The sequence below is a fragment of the Rhynchophorus ferrugineus genome, unplaced genomic scaffold, assembly GCF_030347505.1.
Source record: "Rhynchophorus ferrugineus isolate W39M unplaced genomic scaffold, kcgeb_rfMv2 rfM3, whole genome shotgun sequence".
Classification (NCBI taxonomy): domain Eukaryota; kingdom Metazoa; phylum Arthropoda; class Insecta; order Coleoptera; family Curculionidae; genus Rhynchophorus; species Rhynchophorus ferrugineus.
The window spans coordinates 49,993,133-50,018,484 of NW_027472582.1; the positions used below are offsets into that span (position 1 = coordinate 49,993,133).

The window sequence follows — 25,352 nt, forward strand, 5'->3', positions numbered from 1 at the left end:
GTAGGATTCTGGAGAGATCATAAGGCTTTTTCTTTTGAATTGATTCAATTAACCGGAATTATCAAAATACCAAATTAATTATCAAGAATAGAAGGCAGGTTACTCGAAGCATTTCTTGGCGTTGTTCGAACAAAGTATCAGAACTGAAGTTGTAAGGTAACAAAAAGTGAATTGAAGGTGCTCGAAGAAACATTCGAGCTTTGAAAAACACCACTAGTCCCTAGTGGATTTCCGGCACACGCATCACAATTCAGGGTGTAAGGCCACCAAAGCCGGACTAAAATTTTTATGAATAAACACAGTCTACAGGAATTTGGACAGAAACTCAGTTTCTTTGTTATAGACTATTAGAATTTCGATACACCGAAACTTGGAAAGCCATTCCGTCATACCGTGGAAATTTACAAACAGTGCAATTGCGAAGATCTTCAAAAGCAAACTGGTGGGCGAAGGTACAGGAGATACTCAAACTTAACTTTATTAGAACTATATATAGGTAATATACAGTCCTTCCAAGAAAACAGCCTATGCATGTTATCAAACTTTATGATGCAACGTTTTTACGTTTAATGCGTTAATCAAATTGATTGATTTTGATTCTGACAACAAAAGACTAATTTAAATACAACATGAAACAAAAATAACGCTATAAAATATAATTTATTTTAACATTATGGTACATCTAATGCATATTCTTCGAAGGATTTAAACTACAGTTGGTTAAACAACCACAATTGTTTATAGGTTCGAGTTGATTTATTATTTTTTCATTAACACATGACAACGGTGTCGATCATTACCAACACAGGTTCGGACGCATCAGATTCCTTCTGCCGCTTTTTAACTAGAGTAATACCAATTACTAAAACGAGAAAGAAAAATGCTCCGAGTTTGAACGAGATTTTACGTTTTTATAAACTGAATTTGGCAATACGTTCGACGGTGTTGATGACGTGCATTGACTGTTTTACTAAAAATGTTAAGGATTATGATGCAGAACCTGGTGTTCATCAAATACAAATAAATCTTGACTACGTTTTATTTAATTTATCTCATGGTTTAGTTACAAACTTGTACCTAGCCATAAAGGCTAGTTTCTGGGCCTTTTGTATAACTTCTTCACAGTTCTGCCGTCTTTTAAGATGGCATTCCTGGAAAAATCCTTCGTTTCTAGGAAAGCCGCTTGTATTATCTGGATATGTTGTTACTCCTACGAGTACTTGAGAATGATATAAAATGTAACTACTACTGCGAAAATACCTTACCAAACCCGTATACTTTCCCACCCCTGAATTCACCTTCATGACGGGTACAATCGGATCTCCAAAACATTCCATAACCATGAAACCATCCCTGATAAAATTCTCCTTCATATCTGAATAATATATTTTAATGTAGTACAAGATTAACATTTTATTTCATTCAAATTGAATTAATCTCTATATTTTACTCTTACAAAAACGTAGTTTTCAAATTAGGAGCCTGTGTCTAATTAAATTTCAATATAACGTTACAATTTTAAATTAATAGCAGTGGATTGCAAGTACAAATATATAAAGTAGGTAATTTGTAAATAATCTCTGAGAAAATTATCAAAGAAAATGAAATTACATATGTCGATCTAAAATTATTATATGAATTATAACTATATATAAACAAAAATTCAATTAGTAGTAGAATCAGAATAATGCATAATTAAGAGTTTTTTTTATAAGTATTGCGTATATAAATTTGTAAATATTTTTATTTATTGTTAATAAATATTTATGTACTGAATATATTATTTATTTATCTTTATAACTTCCATAAAATTTTTTTGTAAATATCAAAATAATTGCTTATCTTAAGTATAATGTAACTTATGGGATATATGTATCATACAAAACTTTACCTTGAGCCATCTACAAAACTTAAAACACCCAAGCCATTAAATAAACCATTTTGGAAATATCCATCATATCTTGTTCCATCTGGAAATAATAAATGACCCTCTCCATGCATTTTACCCCCATTGCTCCATGAACCCACATACGTTGTACCGTTAGTAAAACGATAGCCACCATTAGCAGCTATTGTTACTGAAAATATATCATTAATATACCTAATAATGCTATTAAATTTAAAAAATTTATTTAAACAATACTTACTTGATATCGTATTCATTTTATGAATCTCGAAGATGTACAAATTAAGTTAGTATAATCTAATTACATTAATTTAAAAAGATTAAACTAAAATTTGCTGAAGTATATATATATATATATATATATATATATATATATATATATATATATATATATAAATCGTTTACAGTAATAAACGTTTTAATCATTAATATGATACTTGACTTGTATTTTTATTTTTCTGAAATTAATTTCTGAACACTGTAGAGTCTGTATTATTGGTTATCTAACGATATATTGTTTTGAAGTTCTGTGTTCTGCAGGTTCCTATGGCTTCTTAAGAAACAAAGTATTTTGTTTACGTTTTAGTAGCCATCTGAAATGGTTTCAACCAGAGGAATTAAGCTTAAATTTTTTGTTGGAGAACGAGTATTGTGTTACGAACCGGATCCTACCAAAGCCAAAGTATTATACGATTCTAAGGTTAAAATATAAATTTATATATGGTGTAGAATTTGAAAACTATATTTTTACAGGTTTTAAACATTGTTATTCGCAAGGACCAAGGTGGCAAAAAAGCGGTCGAATATTTGATTCATTTTCAGGTATTTTTTATGATTTGATGGTGTTTGTACTGTCTCTTTTAACTTTAGGGCTGGAATTCTTCTTGGGATAGATGTGTCAAGGAAGAGTATGTTTTAAAAGATACAGCAGAAAATAGGCAACTGCAACGCGATTTAGCTGAAAAAGCCCAGTTACAATTGTAATCTAAAAGGTTGTGGTGTGTATTGCTTTGATTTTAATCTATTTATAATTTCAGAGGAGCTTACTTGTACCGTAAGGAGAGAAAGAAACACAACCAAAAAAGTGGAGACCGAACAGCAGGATCATCTGAAGAAGGTAGTTCTGGAAGCCCTACACAAATAGATACAGATGATAATGCTGATATGACCACAAGTTCTGATGATAATTCATCAATGGATGAAGAAAGTATTGAAATTGAAATTATTCCTGAACTCAGGGTAATTCTGGAGGAAGATCATTGTTTAATTAATGAAAAAAATAAGGTAATATTAAATGATGTTTATTAGAATTATGATTTTAATATCAATGGACATTATAGCGTGTAAAATTGCCAGCTGAACCAAATGTTGTATCTATATTAGAATCATATTATAAACATTATGCCACAAACCAAATATGTGGTCTTACAGAAAAATCAAACTCACGCTATAGAAATCATTTTTATAAAGATACAAAGCCCAAGACAGAGGATATTCAAAGAAAGTATGAGTAACTACAAAAGATTCTGTGTGCATTAAGTAAATTTAATCTATAATTTTAGCTTAACGATTTGCAGAGAGGTAATGGATGGCTTAAGGATATATTTTGATTTTACTGTAAATGATTTGCTTCTATATGAAGCAGAAAGAGATCCAATTCCTTATGTGACCGCTACAGCAGTGATGCAATCCCCAGGATCGTTAGATGCTAAATTAGAGTAAGTGAATTTTTTATATTATAACTAAATTTTGATATAACCAAATAATATATTTCAGAGTAAAAACTGAATCAAACTCCAATAATATTGAGCATAATTCCAATAATCATCAAAATAACCACCATCTGAACCACAATGGTGCTGGGCAATCAACAGTTAATGCCAGGAGGAGAACTTTAAGATCCAATAACAAAAATGAGGCTCAGACAAATGGAAATTCTGTCACTGAAGAGACTAATGGGAGTAGTAGTTCAAAAGCAGGTTCTAGGTATAGAAATTACATTATTTTAAAAATAATTCCTTTAATTTTTTTACTTTTAGTGTTGGTAGTAGTAATTCTGACATCAATGGACCATTGACTAAAGCACTTGCATGGCGTTTGTTACCAGACTATGTATATAGCCAGCAACCACCTCCCCCATGCTTGGTGTATGGAGCAATCCATTTCACCAGACTATTTGTCAAGTTACCTGAATTATTTTCAGCTTCAACTATACCTGAATCAAAAATGAAGATTATTTTGAGATATGTTGATTCAATTATTGAGTAAGAAATATATTTTATATTTTTCAACAAGTTATTAATTATTTGATTTTTATGTTTCAGTTTCTTAAATGAACACAAAGAATGGTATGGAGAGAAACACTATGAGGATTGTAATTGAAAATGTAAAAGAAACTATCTTAAGTCAAAACTTAAATGTTGGTACATACACAGTATAAAGCTATACTTTATTGATTATAAATTAGATAAGTTGATTGGTATTAAGGTAACACAGATCACTCCCAACTGGTTGAGCTTAAAATGACAATTAAATTTGTTTTTAACTGTTAGAGTTGATCTAAGAAATAAATAAGACTGTTAACATATAAGCTAAACATAATTTTGTGTAAATATAAGATACTGAACTAATAAACATATATTCTTATTGTTGCATTATTTTAACTGCAAAAAGCATTAAATTAGTTGCAATATGTATCAATCTCTAGCTCCCATTGCCAATAATTATGTAGATATAAATACTGGTGGTTTTATGCGAGTTGAAATACAACACAAACTTATTTTACTTATACTTTTTATATATTTTCAAAATATTTACAAAGGAAATTCAAAAGAAACGATCTACATATATATCCATATAATAGCCAAGCAACTGAATTGCTTTTTGAAAACCTTCAGGTTCTTCGAAGTTATTCCATATTGGATATTCTTGTTTTTCCTTTCCGTATCCAAATAGTTGCATAATTTCATGCTTTATGAGCGGATTCACATCTATTTTCGGATAACTGTTGGAGTTACCTTTCTCTGAGGCAATATTTTTCGATTTTCGTTTGCGTAGTTTTTTCATTTTTCACAACTGAGAAATGTCGTTAATGTCATCGTAAATTTATCATAGCCATCTGAACCCGAAGATAATTTTGTATTACATGTATTCAGGCCGTGTACTGGGAATAGAATATAAGAAAAATAATAAGTCTTAAAATCAATAGCCCTTCTTTATTAACTAAGAAACTTAATTTTACATTATAAAATAATAACGCTCCGAATGTATTTACAATAAATTATCAACAATTCAGCTAAGGGTTTATTTCTGTAACTAAATCTGTGATAACTTCTTGTTTGCTATCTTTAATATTTTTGAGAATTGTCATAATTATATTTAAATTAAATAAATAAATGTAGAAAATAAAAGCACAGTATTATTACAATAATTTAAATTTGAGCCACTCAAATTATTGCAATAAACATGAAAATGACCTTAAAAATTATAAATCAAAAAAAGATAAATTCTCTAAGGACTAATCTAAAATACTACAATTAGAGTTCAACAAAAGAAAAAATAGCAATTTTCTTCCACATAAACTTCTATATTCTAATTCACTGTAATGATCGGTAAATGTTCGTTATGTTTGTCACGTTTAACAATTAATTGTTTCAAAAATTAACAACATTAAAGCCAGATTCCAAGAACGGTATTCGGGCCAGCCACTTCTAGTTATGATCTTATTTGACTGTATTAATAAAACAAAAAATACAAGGAAATTAATAAAGTTCAATTTCCAAAAAAAAAAGAAAAAGGTACAATATCATAACTATTAATATAAAAGTACTTATCTATCTTTCTTTTTTAAATTACCTCTTAAAATAGTCATTTTTGTTCAATAAAATGTGAACAAACTAAATAACACCTTATCAATAAACAATTACAGAAAATATACAACAGGTGTCAACAAGTACTCCAAATATAGGAAACTACTCGTTTTATGTATTAATAGACCATCAGGCACAAAGTTTTCAGATTTATCCTATACATCAAGTACTTTTTGTCAGCCCTTGTATTTTACGCGTTACTGGTATCGAAAATATATGCATATGTGTAAAAAAAGTACGAATTGCATCCCAGCAAGATTTCACATTGAAAGAATATTACACCTAAACTTTTGTAGCGCCATATATAAAAGGAAACCATATGTACAAGAAATAACAAATATATTATATGTCAATTCCTAAGAAGTTACAAATAAGGATAGTGGGATATATACAATCGCCAGCGTTCAAAAATTATGTTCTAAGGCATCTTCAAATGCAAACGGTTTCAACCATAGAATGTTCTATATGTATAAATGACTGTATATATATATTCATAAATATATATATATATATATATAACGAAGAGTATAGCGCTACTCTGTTCTGATTGTTACATTTTATGACAAATCTGAAAAAAAGTTAATGCATATATTAAATATATATATAGAACCATAACCCCTAAAAGAGATCAACTTATTAATACTAACATGTTAAGATTATAAAATTTAAAGGTCCTATCACTTACTAATTATATGTATTATATCAAAAATACTTACAACTTGGGGTAGTTTGGCTACTGTAGTTTTTCTGAATTTGATCATATGTGAATTTAACAAAAGCATCGTATTGTTCTGCAAGTTTTGTGGTTAATACATTATCATATTCTTCTCTGATTTCAGATTCTCGTTCTCTAAGCATCCTTTCACATATCATTCCAACCTATATAATAAACCAGTATTAATAAGTAGCTACAATCACTATAAAAAATCCTCACCTGTTTAAATGTAAATAAAGGTTTTTCTGATCTAGATGGAGATACATCTCCTGATGTTTCATTACCACTACAATCCGAATTCTCCATCATACTATATTGTAGCTGTTTACGTCTATGTAACCTTTTCAGCTCAGCCTTAATATTTTCAGCCATGTATTCTGAAATGAAATAATTTCATTTCTATCATCATACACAAAAACCTCTAAAAAATTAATTAAGTAATTTAAATTTTCTTTGTCCCATATTTATATTTCTTTCAATAAATGTCTAAAATAATGGTATGTGAAATAGCATACATATATATGCACTAATGTCTTAGATCAGCTGATGACAGATAAAATGTCAACAAAATATAAACAAACAAAATATTAATTATTCAGTAATAAAAATTAACGTAAATCAATTAATGATTGCTCTAATAAAATTTCTTTTTACGAATAAATATTGTGAAAGCTACTTACCTGGGGTTAATTTTTTGCTAAGGACATCTGGGAAAACAGATTTTTGAGAATTGCACATGGGGCTGCTAGAAGGGCTAGTTGTATTAGATCTATCTCCTAATTTTTCTCGTTGTGTTGGACTGGAGCAAAATGGGGCACACCTTCTTCGTTTTGCCGGTCTTCCACCCCCCAGAACGGAGTCCCATTCTAGCGTTCTCTTCAAAGTTGCACACGCCATTTTTAGTAGGGTCACCAACGGTTAAAAACAAACTAAGGAACTTCACTTGTTTTCAGGGACAACACGAAACACGTTAGTTGTTTATAAACGTTGATAATAATGTAAATAACATACAACTTTAAGTCTTTTTAAACAATTTTAAATAAAATCTATGCACTATGTTACTCTACAAACTCCAATATGGCGAAAGGAAATAAGAGAACTGACAAAACAAAACTGACATTTTGGGAATGGATTTGAGGATCGTCGAGGTATTAAATTAGTCCTGCGCATGTGCCTTCTAGGGCTTTTTGGTGATTTCTATTGGTAGTAAGGTGGCGGGTCGATTAAAAAAGAAGCGGAAATAGCCGAATACTCCCGATGATTTATAGGTTACCGGAGCAGAGTGGGTGTCTCAGAATATATGGGTGTATTGGGGTATATATGGTTATTTTTATGCAATTACCAACCAGTGGACATTTTGTATTACTTTGATTATTGATAATATAAACATTTTTGATTAAAAATATAATTTTATGTTATAATTATTAAGTTAAATATTCTATTTGCAAAGATTTTAATGTTCTTTTTAAATGTACCTAACCTCCAAGCTTACAAAGCTGAAATCTGTGCTATATAATTTAATTATAATTAAATTCTCAAAGCATGACTATAATATATATAGTGATATTATTTCGTTATACCTATACCAAATTATATTCATAATAGATCCCTGCTAGAATGAAAAAATTCCTAAATAGTTTGACATCGATGTTTAGAGTAGATTTTGTAGACTAAAGTCATGTTCAACAGGGGACAAAAAATTAAAAACAATACAATTGACTTTTTTTTATTAAAACAATTTAACTTTAAAATTCGTTCATTAACAAAATTTGATCAAATCCATATGAAAAATTTAATAACAGGATAACATCAGATCAATAATATTAGTGCTTCAGAAAATTAGAAAACCCAAGAGTTATTTTTATAGTAATTATCACTTTTATATATATTTACAAATAAGAGATTTACAGCACTGTAATATTGTACACCCTGTATATGGCATCTCAATATTTTATATATGTATATCAATTTGAAACATATTTGAATAATACAAAGAGTTTTATTACTGGTTTGAAGGTAAGTACTATTCAAAAATGTCCTTGAATAAGGTTTTTCATGTTATAACATTTAACACTTTTATAACAATGACTATTTGAATTTAATGTATGTAGCAAATAAAATGTCCAATTTTAGTGAAATCTTATGAATCTCAAAATAGATATCTGCTTCTGGCCTATATACATATACAATTTTATTTATTGATAGTTACACTGATTTACTAGGAGATATTTGATTAGATTAATTGATTTTTAGTTTTTTATTTCTTTACTTATACATTATAAGATTTAATGTTCCTTATATATTCAAATTAAAATTATAAACTTAAATATTCAAACTGAGAGAAAATTCATCATAAATAATAATAATAAATCTTTAACAGGATTCCATAATAAGCAAAAGCCATGAAAAACAATTTTTGTTTTTAACTACTAAAGTAATTCAAATTTGAAAACAGTATTTTCATTTCATTAGCCTTGGACATTTTATCCTGCTACAATACTGAATCTAACTTTCTACAGTGATAAAAATGCTGATACTTGTTAATAGTGTGATGCAAATTTATGGATCAAAGCTTAGCAAATAGTCTTTTAACTGATTTGGCAAATTCAATTTGTTTATATACAATCCGGGCCGTCTGTCCAAACAAACGTGAATTCTGACACGACACATTTGTTTTAGTGATCTTGGTCTCTTGTACAAATCTCTAATAATACCTGTTAATGGTTCAGTTAATTTCCCAGGCACCAAACTCAACTGTTGTGTATGCAATATCTTCAGGCAATCAAACAAAGGTTTGTGCTGCATGACATAATAAAACAGCCTTATTATTTTTGAAAACAGCATGTTTGGATCCATCATAAGATTCTCCTTTCTTGATATTAACATAATGTAATAATAGAGAATATAGTTTTTTGTTTTCCAGATACTCTGGGAGTGTAGTGAGTGGTTCTTAATTGCTTCCGACATGTTGAGCAATAGATCTGGATTGGCACCATACTGAATTAGTGTCAGAGTTAGATCATACACATATTGGATATCTATACAATCTCGCACATTTTGAATCATGTCCATACAGGACTGCAGGATGTGTTGGGTACGCGTACTAACTCGAACATTTGGATCCAGTCCATAAGTCAATAATAGAATTAATAGATTCTTAATGAATTCAAAATTTAACTGTTTTTGTACGTCATCGTTAAGAGTGATGTTCTCTGACACCGTGAATACTAAAACGTGTAGGGGTGTTAAATTAGCACGATAACTGCAATTTGGATTTGCGCCTTCCTTCAGCAACAGTCTTATACAGTTCAAATAACACACCTGAAACAAATAATATAGTTATTAAACATGTTTCATACATATGTCAATTATATAAGAATACCGTGGCAGGTTATAAGACAAGACGAGTTCTAATCCCGATATCCATCCCAGTTATACCAGTAACCAGACTGGGTAAGACCTGACGTCTTCTATGATGGTCTTAAAGTGTTAACTTACCAATCGGTAGACTCAATGCCTGGGTCGAAGCACACGTTTAGAAATAGACCCAGTCATATAATATATATTTTGTGCAAACTTTTTCCGCCAAGTTATTATTATATACATAATATAATATAATGTTAATCGACTTTGATAGCATCAAAACTCCTTTATTTATATAAAGAAAATATTTGCCCACCTTATCTAATTAGCTGTTTTTTCGTGTTTTAACTTTTGAAAAGTGATCTGAATAAATAATTTGACAATCAAATATAGATTTCCGTTGATCTTTCCCCACTAGGATTTCCATCTATATCGATAGGCCGAAATCGAGATTGATATTATCAGCCTTAAATGAATACTCATATAAATATGAAAAAAACAACTTTATTCCATAAAGCTGGAAAGTATATCTCGTTTATGCTAAATTCCTGGTTAGACAGAATTCGTACTAGACAACTAAACTTCTGAAACAAGTAATTCTTTAGTTCCTTTGTTGGAGTCGCTGTCTATTTGCGAAAAATACGTACACGTGTTTCTTTAATTTGGTTTATAGCCATGTTTATGTATTATATAGTATATATGTTTCTGCATATAACTGCAACGTTGGGCCTAAGCTTGAATCCATCTTATATATTTCTATATACACTTGTGATACTGACATCAATTATTGCAAAGCCCATTACATTATTGCATTGCATATCTATTAACTAACTTATTTTTTATTATTATCGTGTATAAACATCAAAAAGTTCTGGAAGGTAATGGATCTCAAGAGAGAGCTAACTTAAGATAAGGCAAAATCGCAATTCTGATTTAAAAGTGGAATTTATCGGATTAAATAAATTAAAACATTATCTTCTAATAATCCATGATATAAAAATAATTTCGCTTTTTCATCAGAGACGACTTTAAAGTAGCAAGTCTGTAACGTCTATTCAATGAAGCCATACAAGCCTTAGAACATTTTGGATATATAGGTAGTGCCATTCATTTACTCGGTTAAAAGTTATTGCACAAAATGGAGATCCCAAAAAGTAATTTTCATCGTATTTTGATTTTTTACTTCCGAAAAGAGAGAAAAGTTCATGAAAAATTGTGTGGTGTTTATTGTGAGGAGTGCGTAAGTGATGCCAGTGTCAAAATTAGTTCGTTCGATTGTGTTCCAAAATTTCAATTTTAAAGGTAAAGCTCGCCCTGACAAGCCAATCGTTGAAAATAGAAGTAGACCGACATATTTCATCTTGCAACATCGCTACGGAATTATTACGGTTCATGTTGGACCATAAACAGTTTGAATCACTTATATAAATCTGGATATCAAAAGAGCTTGATATTTGGGTTTCCTATATATTAACCGTTAAATATTCAATAAACAGAATGAATAATGGCGATGAAATGACATGAATATGATAATAATGTCGAAAGAGATCATTGTCGAGACTCTGAGAAGCTTCACAAACGGTTGATGTAAATGTTTGGTAGAATGGGAAAAGAACTGTTCACCATGACCGTGACCATGACTGTTGATCAGACCCTGGCCAAGCCATTAATTCTACTTTCTACTGTAGATTAAAATATGTGAAAATATGAGGTTATTAAAAAATCGGTCTGAAGGGAAGGCATTATCTTCTTTTATGATAATCCTAGACTATGATCACTAAAGACCGATCTTTGACCCATAGCTGTTGTGTTTTGACGTATTGTTTTTTTCTGCATCTCTTTTTCGAAACTTTTTCGAAAAAACGAAACGAAAACAAAGGACCCAATCTCATCTCTCAGTGCTACCTTTGGGATTTGCTTGATATTTTTGCAGATTAAGTTTATCCTTTGAACGTTATTCCCTGCAGTTCTAGGGATTCCCTATATTCCCTGAGAGAAATGGTATCTCTTTCGAGAGAGTGCCATCTTTAGTGACTTTGCAAAAATTGACGACGCAATTTTTTTCTGCATAACCCGGAGGTTAACTACCATTTGTTTCGGTCTCTGCAAAACATTCTTAATGGTGTAAAGCTGGATTCAAAAAAGGCTTGAAATTTAGGTAGCAATTTAGAAAAACATTATTATAAACATAACAATGTGAAGTGAAGCATGCAGTGAAAAGTGTTAAGAAATTCTTGTAGAATATCAGTATTTCTTACCTTCATGTTATGAGTAAAGTGATGTAGAGGATCCTTATTTATTAGGGGTACAAGACAAACCATTAATGGTGCAGATCCATCACGTCCAACTTCGTTCGGATCACCTACATATTATAAGCGTTATTAATATATTTAATTATGTATAATAAGTATGACAGATAACTAACCCCCTTCATGAAGTAGCATATTCAACAGCTCATAACAAACATCCCAATCTCTAACGTGCCTTAGTACACAAGCGACCGCCGAATTACCAGGATGATTTATAGACGGTCTTGCACCTGACTGAATAAGATACCGTACCAAATGTAGAATATCCCACTTATTCCATTTATCATAACCATACTGAGCTTCCTCTAGTGCATATCGGACTATCAGTGCGTGTAGAGGTGTGTTACCTAAACTATCGGGAGTATTTATAAGTTCTTTACATCCGCGATCCAATAAAAGACGTATGGTGGCTATTGTATCTTCGGCAGACTTATGTGCGACCAAGAGAACTATAAGTGCAAAATACATTTGAAATTATAGACACAGAATATAAAACTTAAACATACCAACATGCAACAAAGTCATTTGTTGTGTAGTTGTCCTTACGGTACTACTGGCACCAGCTGTTATGAGTAAATCTAAAAATTTCAGTTCGTTTGATGCCGCGTAATGAATTGGGTAATATTCATCTTTGAGCATGTTAAGTTCATTATTTCCAGTTCTGCTTGCTACAAGATGTCTTGTACATTCCCATGCTTTCCTTTCGCAAGCTGCGTGAAGTAACAGTGGCTTTTTTGTTCTGAATAATACATTCTACATAAAAGTACATTATTATTGATGAAAATGTTAGAATATTATTTAAAAATTCTCACCCATGGATCATCAATTCGAAGTGATAGAAGCATGGTTAATATATGGACTTGATCTCCATCTAAAGCATAATAAATTGCAGATTGTAGTTTCCCAGGAGGTCGTATGTCCCTACTATCTCTATCTATACAGGCTTCTTCTTGTTGCGCTGAAGGGGCTTAAAAATATACCCATTATATAATTCAAATGAGTTAGAAAATATACTTACCATATTTTCCCCTTTCTTCACAATTGCTACTGTGAGGTCCTGGCCAGCACATTCTAGCTTCCACATCAGTCTTGGCACCATGTTTCAGAAGTAATTCCAAACATTCATCATGACTATAATAACAAAAAAAAAATTAAACATGTTTATTTACATGTTTGGTTCAGATTACCCTTTTAAACAAGCTATATGCAACGGTAAACTGCAAGGAAATCTGTTAACATCAGCCGCATTATGACGAGTTAATAACCATCTAACTAGTTCTACATTGTTAGCGCCAACACATTTTTGTAATAAGTTGTATCCAGTCTCGTCGTGAATAGTCAGTATATTTTCATTCTAAAAATAATAATTTAACAAGTTAACTACAATTTGTTGAATTAAAATATGCAATAAAAAAATTATATTCAATATGCTAGGACCATAAAGGATGAGGTAACAATTATTTACACGTTTTATAATCAATTAGTAAGAAATGAAAATGGTGGATAATTTGTTTAACTCGAATTATCCTGTGCACATTTTATCGTATTCAATTAAAAATATTTATTATTGAGTTAATTTTAAACGTAAAAAATAAATACATAAAAATTCGTTCTCATAATAAAGTATAAATTAAAAACACGAATATGTGAGAATATTCAAGCTAAAAGACCCTTATACAGTTATTAATTTAGAATATATAACTATTAATTTAAATTTGTATAATAAAATTGAAACTTCTACTTTTTTTAAATGTAATACAAATATTCCTATATATATTAATGTAATTCGGCACCGACTGCCTGGCCATCTGTTTCGAAAACTACCTCAATGGTGAACGAGTGAGATGGGTTGGTCTGTTTTCTAATAGACCTTTAGTGTCAGTTTTTTAAGTTAAATAAAAGTTTTTTTTTGTTTAACACCCGTTCACAAAATATAACACCCTTTTGAATTCATTCAATTAACCGGAATCAAATTAATTATCAAGAAAATAATATAGATTGACCTTGGATTGACAATCGTTTCACTGTTACACAAAGCGTTTCTTGGTATATCTAACTAGTGGAGTTCGAGCAGAAGTATCGTAGCTGAAGCTGTAAGGTTACAAACGGTGGATTGAACATGCTCAAAGACCCTCAGTCATAAACTATTCCGAGTAAGAAACATTCATGCTTTGAAAAACACCCCTAGCCCGTGAATTTATGGCACGTGCTCCACAGTTAAAGGTGTAAAGCCTGACTGAAATTGCTGTGAATTAACATAGCCTACTGGAATTTGGACAAAAGCTTGCAATTCACTGTGAATGGCCACCAGACATGTTGCGGTAGCTCAGATTCTCAGTCGTAGACTATTGAAATATGGAGTCACCAAAACTTTAACCATTCCATAGAGGGGCACCATAGAAATTTAGCTAGAAACAGTGCCACTTGGAAGATCTTCAAAGACAAACTGCCATATCAAGGCACAATCGATGCTCAAAAACAATTTTTATAACTATAAGCTGTCCAGCCAGAATAATGACCACCTACATCCCTGTGGCCGTTTGTTTAGGAGGGAAGTGTTATGTAAATCTATCTGACAATTTCTTTCTAAAACTATCTGAATGGTGAATGAGTGAGAAGGGTTGGTGTGTTTTATATCGTCAACAAGTAGCCTCTTTTTTCTGTTAAATAAAACAGTTTTTTAACTTAAATAATAGTATTTTTGTTCAATAGCATTTCACAAAATATCATTATCTTAATATGATCATGAAGTTAATAAACATTTCATATAGAATAAGTGAAAGAAACATATTAACTTTTCTTGATTTTATATATAGACAAGTTAAAAAATATATTAACTATGAAATTAGCTTTAAAATAATATTTTAAAGTATAACATAAAAATACCATTAGTGTACCTCTTAGGAATGAATGTTTTCAATTCTAATCTGACCTTGATGTACCTTAATTGAAAATGGAAAGGGAACATCAGTATATACATGCAATACATATTTGCTTTCAAAATAACTCTTTCATACCTTTGGTATTTGTAATAGTAATCCTTCCAATCTCTGAACACCAATCTTAGGGTTGGCTGTAAGTGAATCAAAAATAGTCTGAACATTTTGCCTAGTAGAATCTGAAACTCGATGTCCATGACCATTAGACAATAGTGCACTGCCAGATTGAAAAACCTGACTCACTGAACCGCCCATAATTTCTCTTGTAAATTTTAAGATTACCTATTCATATTGATAAACAAATCTGAAATAAAAAACTCATTTTGAATATAAGGTTTCATGCAATTTAAATATCTATTCAGTTAAAATGAAGAATATAATATGCATGTCAATAGTAAAACATCAGTATACACGAACAATTAAAGTGGCTTTAAAAGTCAAGAAAACAATCGCATTTTCAATAAAAACAACTTATTCGAATAATTAACTTACGTTATCATACACTATAAATCAAAATACACGATGGCAAGGGCCAAAATAAAAAAAAACACAATTGAATGCGAGAATACACACAATCCTAGGTTAAATAATATTTCAACTCTATTACAGCTGTATATAAACAACTACTAACAACAAATGTAGTCAAACACGTATTCAGAATACCTAATAGTATTAAATGTTCCTAGTTATTTATCATATCTCCTGTGATAAAAACAATTTAATTACATTTACGCAAATACTAACGTCTACGAAACACTCCCCGCAGCCCCCAATCAATATCTGACGGAACGAAAGACAACACCAACAAAACATCATACTGTCCTTGTCGTTGGCATTCTTTATTAGTTTCTTTTGCGCACTATTTTAGTGATTGTTGCATGTGTTTGTGACGTAGTGAATTTTAAAGAATGTATAGTAATTATTTTAAAGCTAAAAATAAACACTGTGTTAATAAAAAAAATGAACGTATTTTATTTTGATTTTCATATTATCTTTAGCACTAAGTTTTAATTATGATTTTATTGGGTTATTAGCTAAGAAGATATTCCAATCATAAATGAGTAGATGTAAATGTACAAATAATATATTGAATTATGTTATCTGTTTAAATAAGACAAAACATTATTAGTTAGTTAAAAGAGTTAATGCCCTTTTATCAGTAAAATATAAATTTTGATTTCTAAAATATTTCATACGAGATTCAGCATTGTACTAGGTTTAGTACAACTTTAATAATTATAAGCACAGACGATCACGTGTGGTTTCGGCGCTCTTGTCAGATTTAGTAAAAAATATTGTAAAGCGATGAAATTAACTTTTAGTAACTACAAATTGTTTAAATAAAAATATAGCTTGTTTATTTATATTAAAATAGTGAATGAAACCAGAATGTTTAATTTTAAAGGATATATTATTCCTCGATTTTATTTGGACTGTGATATTGTTTTAGAAGTTCTCATAAATTTAACACTTTGCTAAAATTTACCCCTATAATACCATAAGCCTACATAAAATATGTTAACGTTTATCTATTTCTTCTGAAGATTATCTAAAGAATAACTAATATGGCAACACTGCTGATTAATTTTTTTGGTGTAGTTCTGCAAATAAGTAGATTCGCACTTTTATTAAATTAAACGGTTGACCTCATAAGAAGTAATCCCTGAACTTATTTATTTCTATTTTATTCAATCACTTTATTATTATTCAATGGTTAAAAGTGGAATGGGAGATAGAGATTGGCGACCTTTCATATACGGGGGCCTCGCAAGTTGTGTTGCAGAGTTTGGTAAGTAAAGTTTAATATTAATCATCATTGAAAGTATGAAACGATTCACAATTTACATGTATGCGTTACCTAATTTCACTATTATCTATTATTATCTAGAATTAAAATAAAATATATATTTACTTAGGTTAGAAATTGGTGATTTATCTATATTTTATGAATAACGCTGATGCTGCTATAATATATTTTGGCTCAATTAGTCCTTTTTTGAAATTGGTAATCAATGATTAAGGAATATCTGTCTGTAATCGTTTTCATGACCTTACCTACATAGATTTTTCTGTTGGTTCAAGATTGTTATATTTCTATGTTCCTTAATTGTAGGTACTTTTCCAATTGATACAACCAAGACTAGATTACAAATCCAAGGACAGAAATTAGATTTGAATCATGCCAAACTCAAGTATAATGGAATGATTGATTGTTTCTTTAAAATAATTAAACAAGAAGGTGTACCTGCTTTATATTCAGGGTAAGTTATATTCGCCTCAAGTTCTTCAATATATTTAGCTGTGATTATTTGCGAATAAATATTTTATTGTACTATTGGCAGTTTTGTCTTTTTGATGAAATTTAGAGCCAAAACGAGGGTCTAGATTCAGATTGTTGTTTGTTTATGTTTTGAAACGGAAAGTGATAAACGTTTTGCCATTAGCATAATGAACTTCATGGTGTCATGTAAACATAGCAGGTGTTGCCAAAATATTTTAAAATGATTCCCCCACCCTCAATGCATTATTTTAATGGGGAATTCAAAGCTTTAATAAGAAAAATATACATAAAAGAATAAATTTTAATAAAAAAGTTGTATATAAGATATATATCAGAAATGTACAAGCTATGACTTTGTTTTGTTGTATATTGATATTTTTTAAATATCTATATTCAAAATAAACAATTTTGTGATGTAATAGGAATGATAAAGTTATTGACCTTTTTAATATGTACAGTTGGGCGATATAATTTGGAGATATAATGGTTTGTATAATATTGCATAGAATAGTTATTTTGCTATAACAAAATTATATTAACCATGGATGTTTTTATTTAAAGCCTTTTATGGTGTTTTTTTTTGTTTTAATTTAAGCCAAATATATTTCAGTATTTTTATTTCTATTTTCAATAAGATATGGTTTTTTAGCATTCATTAATTTCTAACAAGCCAACACTGATTTATTTAAAAAAAAATTTATTTGCAATCAGATGGAAGGTGGCGGTGAATAATTCTTAACTTTTTGCAAAAAAAAAATGTTTAACTTGCTAGAAATGTGAGAGGTAATTTATTCAAAGTATGTGATATCGCTAGGTTCATATTTTTGTAATTTCCCTGGTACTTTATAGATGCCCTTCTAGCAAAATGCTTTGAGATGATCCAGTTACTAAATCATTTTTGATATGTCCTAAATATTCAATAGTCAATGACAAGTTTGGTGAATAAGGCAGGTGGGGTAGGGTTTCCCATATAAACATTTATATTTAAAATTCATGGCTACTGCAAGATAGAACGTAGTCACATTGTAAAATCATTTGATTGCCTTTCTACATGTACTTTTATTATATTTTTTTTTGGTTTAATCGCTTTATTTAGTTTTGTTTGAACTTATCTCAATTGACCTTTCAAACCTTCAAGTCATCGTTTTTAAATCCTAGAACTCCCGGTATAACAGTCTTGCTTAACATTGTTAACAAATGCTTGTTATTTGGCAGGGAATTCGACATATTTTCACAAGGAAAAAACGCGTTGAAAAATTTCGAAATGGGATATAGCAAGAAAATTATTTTTAACTATTTAACTGCAAGCCGACCCTTATTTTTAATGCTATTATTTTCTACCAAGATAATTAAGAATTATTAATCGTCATACTTAATTTGTGCTAATAATATGTAGTTAAGTGTTCCTGTTTTTTTTTTATTTACTCTTCTTCATTAAGAATAGAATTTCTAAATCCAAAGGTACCAATTATTGGAGATCATTTCTACAGATTTCTAATAGATTTTTTTTGTAGACCCTTGCCTGGTCAAACACTCCCATAATGGGATTGTGGCTCATATCTGTATGCGGTATGTTATCAATTATGCAATTATTATAACATTTCTGCCTGTTTTGGATCATTGTTGCAGTATTTGGCCAGCAGTGTTAAGACAAGCAACCTATGGAACTATCAAGTTTGGCACGTACTACTCTTTGAAGAAGATCATAGTCGAGCATAACAAAGGCCAGGAGAATGTTAGCGTGAATATTCTTTGTGCTGTGATAGCTGGATCTGTTTCTAGTGCTATCGCCAATCCCACTGATGTGTTGAAAGTGCGAATGCAAGTGCAGGGTACCACTGGCAATGTGGGTTTGGTTGATTGCTTTAAAGATGTATACACCCATGAGGGAATCTCAGGATTGTGGAGAGTGAGTTTGTACTGCAATATATCGTGCATGATATATTTTTTGAATTAAAATTTTTTGTTTGTTCTTTTAGGGTGTAAGTCCCACAGCTCAGAGGGCAGCAGTAATTGCCGCAGTAGAATTGCCAGTTTATGATTTCTGTAAAAATTATTTGTTGAATGTGTTGGGTGATAATGCCTCAAATCACTTTGTGTAAGTTAGTTAGGAGCAATTATGACCCGATAATAATATTGATTGTTATGTCTAGGTCTAGTCTTTTTGCCAGTTTAGGAAGTGCTATTGCATCCACTCCAATTGACGTAGTGAGGGTAAAATATATTTTATTAAATTTTTAACTTATATTTTATATTTATTTATGTATGTGTTTTAGACCCGCTTGATGAATCAGAGGAGACTAAAGAACGCTGGTGTCACATTACCACACCATATATACAAAGGAACATTGGATTGCTTTGTTCGGACATTCAGAAATGAAGGTTTCTGGGCATTTTATAAGGGTTTTATACCTACATTGTTCCGAATGGGACCTTGGAATATTATTTTCTTTGTGACTTATGAGCAATTGAAAATGTTCTACTAAATGACCAGTTATCTAGATAAAAAAATATTCCCACTTAAAAAAAAACCTTCTGACTATATTTTATTTTATACAATTTTTAATTTATTATTTGGCTATAAAGTATGTATATAACTATGTGTACGTTACTATCTATGCTACAAATAAATATATTAAAATGTACTACATTGCTTTTATTTTAAAACAATATTATTAAATAATCAATGTTCTTAAAAAAGTGTACTTTAATTATATAATTCACTTTAATAAGATAATGATTTACCTCTATGGCAAAATGTATAGAATGATTGAATATTTCGAAATGTTTCCCATGATTTATTCTCTAAATCAGCAGAAGCTTTAATTTCCTTAAAATTTCCTGCTACATGTATGACTCCAAACATAATTCCAAGAAGGCTAATAAGAGCTTGTATGAATATCTACAAAAGTATAGTTCTAGTGATTTGTCTAATATAAATAGAATAGTCTTACATCTGTTGGTAGTTTTGTAAAATCCAGTTCATTTAAACGCAAATATGAACGATCTGAAAATAATTTAATTGAATTCAAAGCCTGATAATAGATTTGTCACCTACGTTGAGCTGCTGAATAAGCAGCATGAAAAAGTGATAAAAAGCCGAATGTTAAAATTATTTTATATAAAGCACTTGAACCCATACTTGAACAAAATTTCACTAATTTTAGTGGAATATTAAAAATATAATTTGTGGAATTGATTAGGTTACTGTGACAATTTCTTCTTTTTTGTTTATTCAAATATATATGATATTCATGCTAAATATTTATTATTTGTTATTGATTGAAGTGTTTTTAAAATACCGTTTAAATTATTTGATAGATACAGATATTTGTAATATGTAATAGTTTCTTATTATTCAAGAATGGTGCTTTTAAAATTTTTAAGAAGTTAAAGAAGAGAAGAAATTGTCTCTTATTTTTGTTTTCTTTTCGATAGTCATCAGATTTGACAGAATTATAGTTACAAAACACAGAGGAATTGTCAATATTTTGTGATTACAGTCTTACTATTTTTTCGTATTTCATTGTCTATTTCTTCTCTAAATAGATGCGTAATTAGGTTTTTACAATAATATGGGAGCTGTACTGGGTCTTTGTTCTGCCGCACAGGTAAGAAATACTATTTTTACTTTATGTTTCTATAATATTTACATACTATATTATAATGTAATATTCTTTATTATGCAAAAAAGTTGATAATTCTATTATTTTTAAAATTATTTTATAGTTGGCTTGCTGTTGCGGCAGTACAGCATGTTCCTTGTGCTGTTCTGCTTGCCCATCTTGCAAGAACTCGACATCTTCACGTATTATGTATGCATTAATGCTTCTGCTGGGAACCATTGCGGCTTGTATTACTTTAGCTCCTGGTTTACAAGATGCATTAAAGAAAGTAAGATCAGATTTTAGTTTAAATTTTACATATTTTATTAACAAATGTTATTAGGTTCCATTTTGTGCGAACAGTACTGGATCATTACTCTCTTCAGTTGTATTTGACTGTGACAAAGCTGTTGGATATTTGGCAGTTTACAGAATTTGTTTTGTATTGACATGCTTCTTTGCATTATTTGCATTAATGATGATTGGAGTCAAATCCTCAAGAGATCCAAGATCGGGCATTCAAAATGGGTATTGAATATATTTTTTGAACATTTTAAATTTATACTATGGTAACTAATTAATTTACAGATTTTGGGGAATTAAATATCTGCTTGTTATTGGTGGAATTGTAGGGGCTTTTTTCATACCAGAGGGATCTTTTGGAATAACATGGATGTGGTTTGGAATTATTGGAGGTCTTTTATTTATTTTGATACAGTTGATTTTGATTATTGATTTTGCTCATTCTTGGGCTGAGGCATGGGTTACTAATTATGAAGAAACTGAATCTAAAGGCTGGTATTTTGCTCTTCTTGGTGTAACTTTTTTGAATTATGCTTTGAGCATTGCTGGTATTACTTTGTTATATATATTTTTCACTCAGGTAAATATATGTTAGTGAATAAATAGTAAAATTAAGTTTATTTATATATGCATTTTTAGCCTCATTCCTGTGACTTGAACAAGTTCTTTATCTCTATCAATCTAATATTTTGTGTGATTGTTAGTATTATATCAATACTACCAGCAGTACAAGAAAAACTTCCAAGATCTGGCCTGTTACAATCATCAATTGTAACAGTCTATGTTACTTATTTAACATGGACTGCAGTTTCCAATTCACCAAGTAAGTATTTTGTTGAAATATGAAAAAAAATGCTTTTATTATTTCTATTTCAGAGGAATGTAATCCAGGCTTATGGGGTATTTTTGGTAAAAAATCCACTGGAAATGAATTTGATATTATAGGGATACTAATATGGATGTCTTGTGTTCTGTATTCTTCTCTGAGGTCAGCCAGTAAATCTTCAAAGTTAACTTTGTCTGAGAATATATTACAACATGATAATGATGCTGGTATGTTAACCATCATTTAGTGTTTTGGGTGTTTAAAGATTATTGCTTATATACCATGGCATTATGTAGTGAATTCATTTTTGATGTTTACTTGAATGTTATTTTGCTCCTTGCTTTAAGTAGGTGCTTGTTTCTGTTTATTTCCATGTCATATAATGCATGTCATTTTATGGAAAAAGAGTAGATATTGTTTGAAAAATAATGTGGTAGGAGAAATAGGAAAGTAGATCTTTAAGATGATTGTGCCTACTAAGTGATTGAAAAAGGTTTTCAATGCATATACATATTTTCTGCATCTAAATCACAGATAAACTTTTAATCAGGAGGGATATAAATGTTACTCTGGAATTAATTATTCTTTTTTTTTCTTCAGTTAGAGGCTCTGGATCTGATAACCTTGTTGAAAATGAAGGTATGTTTTTAACTACTTATCATTTCATAAATATTAAAATATTGATATTATTTTTTGGCTTCACCATAATGCCTTGGGTATTGTTTTTTTTTTGTTACCTTTCTTTATCATTCTTTCTTTTTTATTATTTAATGTGAAGATGGCTATACTCCTATCGCAGGTAACGACGGCGGGGAATCTGGCAACGGAAAAAAGGTTTGGGACAATGAAGAAGAGTCACTTGCTTACAGTTGGAGTTTCTTCCATGTGGTCTTTGCTCTGGCTACTTTATATATTATGATGACTTTAACCAATTGGTACAAGTAAGTATCACTAAAGTTTCTAATATTATTAAAAGTAGATCTAACATTTATGTGATTTTTAGGCCAAATTCTCATATAGAACAAATTAATTATAATGCTGCTTCAATGTGGGTGAAAGAAATCTCGAGTTGGTTGTGTCTGGCTCTATATTCTTGGAGTTTGATAGCACCAGTGGTGTTAAGAGACAGGGAATTTTAAGAATATCTATTGTATCTATTATTCATTCTTATATTAACCATAAATATTTAATCATTACTGTTCAATATTATGTATATGACTGATATTATATGTTTTGAAGCATTTTCTGTAGATCAGAATTTTTAGTCATGCAACTTATAAAAATAATATATTGCTAAAATTATAGTTCATAGCTTCTAAAGGAATATATAATACTAGCATAAAAAGTATTTTTATTCAGCCATTATTTTTATGTTTTTGAGACATTTCTAGAGCTTGTAACTAGTTATTGATTTAAAGCTGATTATTTACAATTCTACAAAATTTATAATTCTTCAAATTCAGAAGAATTATGAGTCTATTGATCTTTATCAGTACAGATATTTATTTATTGTAGGAGAGAGTAAATTTGACATATATATGTTTTAATTTGTAATTGCTCTAAGAGATATTTTTGTCAATTTAGAACATCTTGTTAATTTTTTTGTTATTTTACCGGGTGTAAAATAAGTTTTTAAAACAATTAACCCTTATTAATTGTAACCTTAGCCTATTCTGAATTAGCTTCAAGGACATCAAAAAATCAAAAGAATAAAAACAATATTGCTTCAACCCATTTTTTTAAAACTATTTTCTTAAATACAAGATCACATGGAATGCAGGTTAGCAGAATTTCTAAGCTGCTGGTAAGGTAAGAATAAATTTGGAAATGGCGAAATATGGCGAGAACACAATTATACATAATATACTCATTAAAGAAATATGGAAGGAATATTGTGAGTTTCTTTGAAACTACAGAAGGTATATAGATTAAGTGTATCCATCTTCATTGATTGAACTGAAAAAAAAACTCTAAACATTTTCTTATATTTCGTCTATCTTCAGAAATAATCTAACAGATTTTATTTTCTCGGCTTATTAGAAAATTCCTATTATTGGTCTTGGCTAATTTATTTGATCTAACGGAAACATTTAATTTCCTTTTCTATTGAACTCGTTTTTATTAGTTTCTACCTCTTCTATACTTTTCGTGGATAGATAAAAAAAATAAAAAAAAACTAATATGGTAATACAAAATTAATAAATCCTCTGAATAAGATTATCTTACATCTATCTAAAATAAGAATTTCTAATGCTAACAGGTGGATATTCTCATTATAGAATAGTCAGACATGGAAAGCAATATTCCATATAAAGAGTTGTAGCTAAATTATGCGCTTCAAAAACATGGAGAGCGCCACAAGTGGAATAGTTTTTAGTAGGACATTTAAAGAATATATTTTTATTGTTAAAACAATTTGATTCATTATTCTATTTAAAGATTTTAATGTGGAAAGGAATTCTAATGATTCCGTTTTGGGGTTTAGCGGCATGATTTCTTTTCTAATTGGTAAAACATCTGTGAATAAACACAGACTGTGTATACAGGTAAGGAATTCCGTTTTTATTAAGCAATCCACGTCATTGTCCACAATCCTTCAGTCTGAAATGCAATACACTTCTCTGTTTAGATAAGACCCTATCTTCAGTTCATTCCATCAAAGATCTCCGGCAAAATTTCAGACTAAAGCAGCGGTCTCTAGTGCTTTTGAAGCAATTGCAAAGATGGTCCAAGGTCACACATTTAAGATCTTTCTTATTATAAGTAAGTATAATCTATCTATGGCAAAAATATAACCATAAAAATAGTAAATAATAAACCACAGAATAAACAAATCATACACTTCCCTACGTAAGGCACATTGAAAATGGAGCTCAAAATAAAAGTAAACGCACCATAGAAACAAAATGAATATAGCGATTAAAACTAGTAACAAGTTTTCCAAAATTGCCTATAAAGTTCAATCTCTATTTTCTCTGTGTAAAATAAAATAAAAATAAACAAAAATGAATAGATTGAAGTTGAAATGGGCATGCGCAGAACGAGCCAGTCGTATGGTGAATCTTATTAACTTCTAATTTTTTCATTTAACTTTATATTCTACACAACTCATTTTATTATCGTTATATTTTTATTGTTTACTTAACCAGTTTGTCTCTACCTGTAACCCCTATCTTTTGTGTGGTTAGTCGTCTGAAATAAAAGTCTCAAATGGTAATCAGGTAGACATGTTAAAC

The 25,352-nt window shown here is 29.9% G+C and overlaps 7 protein-coding genes across 15 annotated transcripts; 3 read left to right on the forward strand and 4 right to left on the reverse strand.

Annotated features, from left to right (window-relative positions):
* Window positions 1-1,025: 1,025 nt before the first annotated feature.
* Window positions 1,026-2,269, reverse strand: rtp (MORN repeat-containing protein retinophilin). Its single transcript, XM_076399309.1, has 4 exons — window positions 2,148-2,269; window positions 1,892-2,078; window positions 1,266-1,375; window positions 1,026-1,210 (listed from the first exon to the last, which is right to left on the reverse strand). The coding sequence occupies exons 1-4, from the start codon at window positions 2,161-2,163 to the stop codon at window positions 1,053-1,055; spliced, it is 471 nt and encodes a 156-aa protein (XP_076255424.1). The 5' UTR covers window positions 2,164-2,269; the 3' UTR covers window positions 1,026-1,052.
* A 159-nt stretch (window positions 2,270-2,428) lies between these two features.
* Window positions 2,429-4,552, forward strand: LOC143193223 (MSL complex subunit 3). Its single transcript, XM_076399299.1, has 9 exons — window positions 2,429-2,606; window positions 2,660-2,728; window positions 2,777-2,886; window positions 2,944-3,190; window positions 3,247-3,410; window positions 3,469-3,624; window positions 3,683-3,892; window positions 3,946-4,170; window positions 4,231-4,552. The coding sequence occupies exons 1-9, from the start codon at window positions 2,505-2,507 to the stop codon at window positions 4,286-4,288; spliced, it is 1,341 nt and encodes a 446-aa protein (XP_076255414.1). The 5' UTR covers window positions 2,429-2,504; the 3' UTR covers window positions 4,289-4,552.
* A 549-nt stretch (window positions 4,553-5,101) lies between these two features.
* akirin lies at window positions 5,102-7,662 on the reverse strand. The gene is made up of 4 exons (XM_076399308.1): window positions 7,171-7,662; window positions 6,710-6,867; window positions 6,492-6,654; window positions 5,102-6,343 (listed from the first exon to the last, which is right to left on the reverse strand). The coding sequence occupies exons 1-4, from the start codon at window positions 7,385-7,387 to the stop codon at window positions 6,333-6,335; spliced, it is 549 nt and encodes a 182-aa protein (XP_076255423.1). The 5' UTR covers window positions 7,388-7,662; the 3' UTR covers window positions 5,102-6,332.
* Window positions 7,663-8,200: 538 nt separating this feature from the next.
* Window positions 8,201-16,367, reverse strand: LOC143193220 (uncharacterized). Of its 5 annotated transcripts, none has more exons than XM_076399286.1 (9): window positions 15,594-16,367; window positions 15,180-15,405; window positions 13,350-13,516; window positions 13,181-13,293; window positions 12,975-13,129; window positions 12,669-12,915; window positions 12,279-12,611; window positions 12,112-12,215; window positions 8,201-9,811 (listed from the first exon to the last, which is right to left on the reverse strand). In XM_076399286.1, exons 2-9 carry the CDS (start codon window positions 15,354-15,356, stop codon window positions 9,050-9,052), a joined length of 2,058 nt encoding a protein of 685 aa, XP_076255401.1. In that variant the 5' UTR covers window positions 15,357-15,405; window positions 15,594-16,367; the 3' UTR covers window positions 8,201-9,049. The 5 variants fall into 5 exon arrangements, with proteins under 5 accessions (XP_076255401.1, XP_076255404.1, XP_076255403.1 ...); XM_076399289.1 differs by having other exon boundaries at window positions 12,975-13,120; window positions 15,594-16,361; XM_076399288.1 differs by having other exon boundaries at window positions 15,846-15,970.
* Window positions 16,368-16,666: 299 nt separating this feature from the next.
* Window positions 16,667-20,027, forward strand: Bmcp (uncoupling protein Bmcp mitochondrial). 2 transcript variants are annotated; one of them, XM_076399303.1, is made up of 6 exons: window positions 16,667-16,890; window positions 17,215-17,362; window positions 18,897-19,291; window positions 19,362-19,480; window positions 19,536-19,596; window positions 19,659-20,027. In XM_076399303.1, exons 3-6 carry the CDS (start codon window positions 18,947-18,949, stop codon window positions 19,866-19,868), a joined length of 735 nt encoding a protein of 244 aa, XP_076255418.1. In that variant the 5' UTR covers window positions 16,667-16,890; window positions 17,215-17,362; window positions 18,897-18,946; the 3' UTR covers window positions 19,869-20,027. The 2 variants fall into 2 exon arrangements, with proteins under 2 accessions (XP_076255418.1, XP_076255417.1); XM_076399302.1 differs by having other exon boundaries at window positions 16,681-16,890; window positions 19,012-19,291.
* EMC5 (ER membrane protein complex subunit 5) lies at window positions 19,923-20,603 on the reverse strand. Its single transcript, XM_076399316.1, has 3 exons — window positions 20,441-20,603; window positions 20,337-20,389; window positions 19,923-20,284 (listed from the first exon to the last, which is right to left on the reverse strand). The coding sequence occupies exons 1-3, from the start codon at window positions 20,520-20,522 to the stop codon at window positions 20,108-20,110; spliced, it is 312 nt and encodes a 103-aa protein (XP_076255431.1). The 5' UTR covers window positions 20,523-20,603; the 3' UTR covers window positions 19,923-20,107.
* A 12-nt stretch (window positions 20,604-20,615) lies between these two features.
* Window positions 20,616-23,461, forward strand: TMS1 (serine incorporator TMS1). 4 transcript variants are annotated; one of them, XM_076399295.1, is made up of 9 exons: window positions 20,775-20,993; window positions 21,112-21,276; window positions 21,331-21,515; window positions 21,576-21,870; window positions 21,930-22,113; window positions 22,167-22,343; window positions 22,717-22,755; window positions 22,895-23,057; window positions 23,120-23,461. In XM_076399295.1, exons 1-9 carry the CDS (start codon window positions 20,958-20,960, stop codon window positions 23,253-23,255), a joined length of 1,380 nt encoding a protein of 459 aa, XP_076255410.1. In that variant the 5' UTR covers window positions 20,775-20,957; the 3' UTR covers window positions 23,256-23,461. The 4 variants fall into 4 exon arrangements, with proteins under 4 accessions (XP_076255413.1, XP_076255410.1, XP_076255411.1 ...); XM_076399296.1 differs by having other exon boundaries at window positions 22,916-23,057; XM_076399298.1 differs by lacking the exon at window positions 22,717-22,755 and having other exon boundaries at window positions 20,616-20,993; window positions 22,916-23,057.
* The last annotated feature ends 1,891 nt before the right edge of the window (window positions 23,462-25,352 follow it).